Source organism: Rhinopithecus bieti, unplaced genomic scaffold, assembly GCF_001698545.2.
Source record: "Rhinopithecus bieti isolate Rb0 unplaced genomic scaffold, ASM169854v2 scaffold_20175, whole genome shotgun sequence".
NCBI lineage: Eukaryota > Metazoa > Chordata > Mammalia > Primates > Cercopithecidae > Rhinopithecus > Rhinopithecus bieti.
The window spans coordinates 1,818,791-1,826,754 of NW_016809984.1; the positions used below are offsets into that span (position 1 = coordinate 1,818,791).

Sequence of the window (7,964 nt, forward strand, 5' to 3'; positions counted from 1 at the left end):
GCCCAGGCTGGAGTGCAGTGGCCGGATCTCAGCTCACTGCAAGCTCCGCCTCCCGGGTTCACGCCATTCTCCTGCCTCAGCCTCCAGAGTAGCTGGGACTACAGGCGCCCGCCACCTCGCCCGGCTAATTTTTTGTGTTTTTAGTAGAGACAGGGTTTCACCGTGTTAGCCAGGATGGTCTCGATCTCCTGACCTCGTGATCCGCCCGTCTCGGCCTCCCAAAGTGCTGGGATTACAGGCTTGAGCCACCGCGCCCGGCGGCAAAATGTTAAGGAGTAGAATGAATCATGCATATTTTTAATGTTGCACTCTAAATTCTCTGTATTTTATTGCCTCCATATACAGTTTATACTGGCTGAGCTATAGTAATTAGCACTATGTACTGATTCATGTCATAAGCTATTTCTAGGGATACTTCACCACTCACAATTTCCCTTCCGTATCTTGAATACCATCATTTGGGAAGACATCAGGGAATCCTGAAGGGTACCTCCCATGCAAAAGCCCCTTTATACATCAGATAATACCTGAGAAAATAAAAAGTCTCTGGAAGTCTGAATGCCTCACCCTCAAGCACAACTCTGCAGTTTACTCTGAATTGTGTTTTGTCAGGGATAGAGGATTAATTAATCTTAGTGCATAAGAAAGTGAGTATCAATGACTTACGACTTGTAGCAGTGAGCTGCGGACACCACCCATTTTTTATCGATGAGGGAGCCGCCACAGAAGTGATAGCCAGCATTCAGGGACACCTGATAGGGAACAGAATTCCTCTGACAGGTGTAGCCCCCAACGATCTTGTCATCATCATCACTAGTGGGGAAAGTGGCTGACAGAGAAAAGTTGGGAACAGTTAAACAGATCCATCTTAAAGTTTCTACAATATCATGAAGTTTTCTCAGATTTACCAAAAGAGCAGAATGTTCTCTTGTCTCACATAATCAGTAAATGGTGGTTTTAAGGTAATTTGGTGGTGGTGGGGAATTTATTATTCCATACCTTTAAATTGTACCCCACTTATAACATTATAAGTATCTATTTTTTAATTTATGCTTTAACTCTGATAAATGCATTCTTTTTTAATATATGTACTATTCAGCCACACACCCATACACACACACACACACACACACACACACACACAGATCAGAAACTCTCGACACAGTAAATGTCCTGAATATCACTTCCTGAAGACACAAGGAAACTTTTTTCACAGAACTCTGCTCTGCAGCCATGCAATTAGGTGTAATGCTTTTCAGTAGTCATGCTGATGTTGGTTTGTGGTGGTTGGTGGGATGTTGGTATGGGAGAGAGAGTTCCATACGGTAACAGAAAGGACACTTTAAAAAGTCACCTGAGAATTTTCTGGTCTGGAAGGAAATTAGAGATTTATACTTTTGCTCTCCTAATTTCTCTTCTTGATTCCAGTCTAGAATTTTTATTAAAAACATTTTACAGAGCATTATAGGATGACCCTCTTCAGCCTTTCCTCTTATCCCAATTATCTTTCCAACACTTATGAATTTATTCAGCTTTTAAAGTCTAGCCCACTGATTTATTAAGACATCTTGTAGCTCCAAAAGTTTGTGATTATATTTTATGAGCCCCATTGTTCAGATATTTTTAACACTTTTAGGAAAGAAGTCAGCAGGTATGTAGACAGATGCATTGAATTTATACCTACCTAACTTGAGAAAATTTAGTATTAAGTTTTAGTCGTATAAAATGTAGTAGTATAAAAGGATAACTCATCATTTTTCTATTATATTCATGATGAAATGACATGTTACTTTACACCAGAGAGAGTTCCATGGCAGAAATATCGTAAAACACAGACCATAGCTTTTATTCATGAGAAAGAAAATCGCTTTTCCCGTTGGCTTTACATCACTAGCCCTTTAGTGTGGAGAAGATGCAGGCTCTGGCACCTGCAGCCTCTTTCAAAGCATACGATTATCTTCAATTACTAACTCCAAATTCTTGGAAAGGTCAGGATAAGCGCCTCCTTAATCCGGGCTATCTTTTCCTTTTATCTCCTTCTTCATTAATTTTACCCGGAAGTTGAGAGCAAGTCCTGTGTCTTTATATCTTCTACCCTGATCACTTTTGCTAACTGTGATCTTCCTCCAACAAGTGAAATTTAATTATCCACGAACTTATGTATTTTACACAATTGTTTCAATATTTTAAGCTTCTTGAATACAGAGACCAGGTTCAACATTCATTGTTGTCTTCCAGAGTATAAAGTACAAACTTAAGTTTATGTTAGACACCCACTGATTCACTCATTAAAAGAGACTCACCAGCAGCTCCCAGGAGAACAAGGAAGATGAAGGTCTTCATGGTTGCTCACTTCACCTGGACTGGGAAATAGGATGACAGCTTTTCTTCCACAGCTATTTATCCCTCTGGACTTGTCTTGACATTCATGGCCACATGTGCCAGAAAAGTGATTTCACTGTAAACTCACAAATCTAAATCTAAAATCTGTGACATATGGAAGATAACTTAACATCAATTTTAAACATTAACATTTGCCTACTTTTCTAGGGGTTCATGGGACTGAAAGTAATAAAACCACCTGGTGAAAACTGTGCCCCATAATAGGTAAGTAAGGTCACAGGACAGAGTTGCAGGTGTCCGGATTCCCAGATAAAAAATCTTAAGTAGTTGGGCATCTCAACTGTAAACGTTTATTCTAAGAACTACTGCACTTTTGAAGTTTCATAATGTGGACTCTTTTACAATTATATATTTGTCTTATGACCACTCTGGTCTTATATATTCATGTTAGCTTTCCTCTTTTTTAAATTTCAACTCTTATTACAAATTAAATGGTACACATGCAGGTTTTTTACGTAAGTAAATTACGTGACACTGAGGCTTGGAGTCCCAACAACCTCATCACCCGGGCAGTAAGCATAGTACCCAACAGGTGGTACTTCACCTTTTCATTATTAAAGGAACAGCTTGTTTCCCTAAGAAAAAGAAGATTGCTATTAATTGAACTTAGAGAAAAAAAAAGGAAAGTTTAAAAATGTTAATAACTGATAATTATCTTGAGCTTAGAATTATCTTGAGCTTACTGTACTTATTCTAAGTACTTATTGAGTAAGTACATAAGTACAGTTTGCTGTGTATGTCAGGGATATTTTAAGTATTTGCCTATATTAATTTAGCAATCTTCACAACAACCATATAAGATACCTATTATAATTCCCACTTTACAGATGCGAAAACTAAGGCACACGAAACTGTAGAGGATTTGACATAGCAAATACATGGTAACATCAGCATTCCAACCCAGAAAAATCTTCCTTCGGAGTCTGTGATCCTGACCACTATGAAACACTTATCTCAGTAAGTTCACCAAAATCTGGATGCCAAGATAATGCAAAATTATTGGACAATGATAACACAACTGAAATTTATAAAGTATTTACTGTGTGTCCAGCACTGTGGAAGTAGATTATGTGCATCAACTCATTCAATCTTCACAAGCAGCACTGTAAATGTTAAACTACAAATTTCACCATTTAAGAGATGTGGAAAAAGAGGCTAAAAGAAGTCAAGTGAGTATATCAAAGTTTCATAGCTATTAAGTGGCCAATCTATGGTTAAAACTTAAACAGCCTCACTTCAGGGTTCATGCTCTCACCAGTGATGCCATGAATATGATAAGAGAGAACAGGGCCAGGCGCGGTGGCTCACGCCTATAATCCCAGCACTTTGGGAGGCCGAGATGGGCAGATCACGAGGTCAGGAGATCGAGACCATCCTGGCCAACATGGTGAAACCCCGTCTCTACTAAAACACACAAAAAATTAGCCAGGCATGGTGGCGGACACCTGTAGTCCCAGCTACTCAGGAGGCTGAGGCAGGGGAATCGCTTGAACCTGGGAGTGGAGGTTGCAGTGAGCTGAGATCACGCCACTGCACTCCAGCCTGGCAACAGAGTGAGACTCTGTCTCAAAAAATAAAAATGAAATAAAATAAGGGAGAACAGTTTGAACTCTACCAAACTAATGGCTAACTTCAAGGACTATTTGGAATTCTGGAAAATCCAAGAAATAGGTTGCTAGAGTAGGAGTTTTAAGAATTAATACAACATGACAGAAACATACAGTTGAGTGAATCTCAGTGAGAAGTAACTCCTGGCCAGATGTAGCTAGATTTGACATCTATGCAATACATTTGAAACGTCCTATCGGGATCTATTTCTGCTTAAGCAAATTATCACTCCTGAAGTCGTTTCTGCTTCTTTTACATTTGAACTGCTACTGCTATCAAGATGACGTACTCATCAGCAGAGTTTCTCAACCTTGGCACTACAGACATGCTGGGCCAGATACTTCTTGGTTGTGGGTAACTGTCCTGTGCATTGCAGGATGTTTATCTGCGTATGCCTGGTGTCTGGAAGAAAACAGCAATACCTTTGTCTCCCAGTTGTAATGACCAAGAATGTCACCAGACATTGCCAAATGTCACCTGGGAGGCAAAATCATCCCCAGTTGAGAGCCAGAGCTCTAAGGGAGAAAGAAGGGAAATGGGGCTTTGCTTCTAAGGCGATAGCCTTTAAAAAGTGCCTTGAGCTGTCGGACTATATAGACACTCAATAACTACTGAACAAATGGCACCCAAAGTGGGGAGCTGCCTTTAACTGATTCCTAAAAATTAGAAAGTATTAAGGAGTAAGGGAAGGAGCGGTGCCCAGATGAGAAAGGGGGAGTCTTCTTAGCCTGTTCAATATTTTCCATTGCTGATACTTTAACCTGTGAGGTGATGGAACTTGTTTAATTCTACATCATTCTTGGAACTTCCCCAGAGATTCCTCAGAGATCTTGGCCCATATAAAAAATACAGCATTGTAGAACTTTTTAGAATAATTGGCTCATGTACTCTTTTGGCCCAGAAACCTGCCTGTAGTGTGCCCTGGGCTTGATCATTTGGACTCCTTCCAGGAGCAAAAGAGTGAGAGTTGCCAGATTGGGAGTAGGTGGTGTGGGTTATTATCTAGGAACAGTTGCAATTTCCCACACAAAAAATCCGGAGACAAGAAAAGTAGTCCTGTCTGGCTACTGGGATGGTTCTCTAGCCATCTAAAGCAGTGAAGGGCATGTGAGGAAAATGCTAAATGATGCTTTCTAGACTTCAGTTTCCAGACTTCAGTTATTTCCATATCATTCTTTTACTTTTTTTTTTTTTGCATGTAAACCACTTACATTTTGATTTTTAAATAGACTTCTTTTTTTAGACTCTTTTTAGCAATGACATCGACGTTTCTTGTATTGGTGGCTTTTTTATCTAATGCATACTAAAATGAACACATGCTTTTCAAATAAAAATGCTCATCTGAGTACTATCTAAAATTATGTTGAGGACTGCTAGTGATGAGTCTACCAGCCTTCGGGAAACCTGGTGTTAGGTAGATGACTGGGGAAATGAGGGTGGGCAAAACCAAGGATAATGGTGGTGCTGCAGTGTTGCCTGTGAGTGGAAGGGGTATGGAGCAGAGTGGATCGGGATGTTAAATGAAAGTGATTAGGAGAATGCTCCCTGTAGAAGAGGCCAGGTGAATACAGGATTAGTATGAGGTGCCTTTGTACATATGCATGTGTATTTGTCATTCGTGTGAATACATCTGAGTACATCTGAGTCAAATATTCTTACATTATTGTGTGGGAGCTTGGACCTGTAAGATATCCTGTGTTTCTGAGATACTGTGAGTCATTTTGTAAAGTGTGACACTGGAGAAGTGGGTTGAAAGTTCTCAGACTTGATGAAGTATTTTTGTCTGCATTTTATGTGTGCAAAAATTCTCTTCCCCATGACATCAATAAATTCTTATTTGTAATTAATACTGGACATGCTACAATGTGTGGGGGCCTCCTTCCTCAGCCTCTTCTCACAAGATCCATCAGCTGTGGGGAATGCCCATATTTTTTCTTTTGCTCAGCAGAGTGGGTCAGTATCTATACTTCTTTTTCAAACTTCAAACACAGGGTGACCCGTGGGCAGATGCCAATATTTAACTAGCCTGTATTTGTCACCTCTTTTTCCCATGCACACGACTTAGTGGCTTTGGAAGACTATTTGAACTTGTGCCTAACTTAGGGGCTGATTAGGTTCCAACAAATATATTGACATTTGTATTGGCAAGAAGAAAAGGCTCCAGACTCTGAAGGCAATTTCATACTCTTTTTCTCCATAGACTTTTTTTTTTCTTATCTTCTCCAGCCACTTTTGTAGCTAATACATCACTAGATCATGCTGGCTTTTAGCCACTCTAGTGTGTGGAGACAATTTTAAGTAAACATTTTTTTCCTGAAAAAAAAAAAATGAGTACTAACACACACACACACACACACACCCTATAAACAGTCAGGGGAAAAAAAGTGCAAAAGAGAATAAGGTGTAAAGTATACACTTGTGAACCTGGAAGTCTACATTAAGCTGAATTGCTCATCTTTGTAACATATAGAAAATCATTATTAGTGAATAGAATGATCTTTCTGGAGAAATTGAACCCTAGAAACCAGATCTAAGTTTTCTTGAGAACCTGCTCAAGGGTGGAATTAGTTTGGAGGCATTTTTACTCTGGCTACATGTGATTCTCTCCATAAAATTGTTTGCATGGCTTAGCAAACCTTTCCAATAGAAGCCCTAACAGTAAATGTTTCACATACTTGGCCGGCAATGTAGTCTGTCATAATACTCTGCTGGCCTGCAATGAAAGCATGTAAATAAATGAGTGTGGCTGTGTTTCAGTAAAAGCTTATTTACTAAAGTCAGCTGTAGGCCAGATTTTTTTCCTTAGGCCATAATTGGTCAACCCTGCTCTAGAAGATAGGGAAGAAACCATTTTCATACCCTGTCTGTAGACTGAAAATTAAATGGTGGTTCAGTTTCAATGATCAAGAATGGCTCAAAATAAAATTAATAATCGTATTGAGAATATCTCACTTTTTACTTTACTCCAAATGCTTTCGGGAGAAAGGAAGAAGTGGAGGAATGGATATTTAGGGCTGGGGTATTAGAGTGACAGAGAATAATGCAGGAAAAAAAGGAAATCTTGACGGAGACAAAAAATGTACATCAAAGTATCGGAAACAATAAAATGTGAAGAAAGAATATTTAAATGTGGTGACCAGCGTTCTAGACTTTATTTTGTTTCTAGCTTTTTGTTGGTCTCTGGACTTTAAAATACTCAGTATAAAATGAATACCCACAGAAACTAATGGGAAAATAGGACAAACTAACACAATTTTTCATCCACATATTAGAGTTTTGTTAAGGTACAAACTTCCGTCTCTGTCAGAATTTACTTTACATTGCTCTGTATTCCTGTTCATGCCCATATTCTACCTCCATCACATAAAATTCAATGGTAAAGCATACCTAACAAAAGAAATTGTTTTATCGCAGAAACAGATAAGTGTGTATATGTGAAACCCACAGCTGTCAGAACATGCACAAATGCTATCATGAAATAATTGCAAATTTGCCACTTCTGAATATAAGGGGTCAGTGAGGAATTATGGAGAGAAAGCATTCTATTAGATCAGAAGAAAATGGGATTAGGAAGAAAAACAGACGAAGACGGAGATTAAATTGAAGCTAACAACCAAATAGAGCATCATAAGTGGTACATGACATGAAACATGGAAAGTGTATAATATGCACCTCATATTAATTTTTAATGTATAATACATACTTCATATTAATTTTTAGATAAAGACAATTTCTGTCAAATGTAGTTCTATCCCCACAACAATGTTGAGCATATAATAGGAACTTGATAATTTTTAAAAATTTTTTCATGAATGCATAACATTTGCACAGATTTATGGGATGCACATGATATTTTGTTACGTGTACAGAATGTGTAATGGTCAATTCAGGGTGTTTGGGGTATCCATCATCTAGAGTATTAATCATTTCTATGTGTTGGGAACATTTCCAAT

At 38.7% G+C, this 7,964-nt stretch overlaps 1 protein-coding gene and 1 long non-coding RNA gene across 3 annotated transcripts in view; one reads left to right on the top strand and one right to left on the bottom strand.

Annotated features, from left to right (window-relative positions):
- The window catches only part of LOC108541512 (trypsin-like), a 4,553-nt gene extending 2,210 nt beyond the window's left edge, over nucleotides 1–2,343 (bottom strand). Inside the window, exons 1-2 of one of the 2 annotated variants that reach the window (XM_017891030.1) lie at nucleotides 2,304–2,343; nucleotides 667–829 (exon numbers count right to left, since the gene is read on the bottom strand). In XM_017891030.1, the coding sequence (XP_017746519.1) occupies nucleotides 667–829; nucleotides 2,304–2,343 (203 nt within the window). Of the gene's footprint in view, nucleotides 1–666; nucleotides 830–2,299 lie in introns of both variants that reach the window. The other variant, XM_017891031.1, reaches the window with a different exon arrangement.
- Nucleotides 1–3,411, top strand: part of LOC108541513 (uncharacterized) — a 4,054-nt gene extending 643 nt beyond the window's left edge. Inside the window, exons 2-3 of the long non-coding RNA XR_001888973.1 lie at nucleotides 2,551–2,607; nucleotides 3,231–3,411. This is a non-coding gene — a long non-coding RNA (uncharacterized LOC108541513). The remainder of the gene's footprint in view (nucleotides 1–2,550; nucleotides 2,608–3,230) is intronic.
- The last annotated feature ends 4,553 nt before the right edge of the window (nucleotides 3,412–7,964 follow it).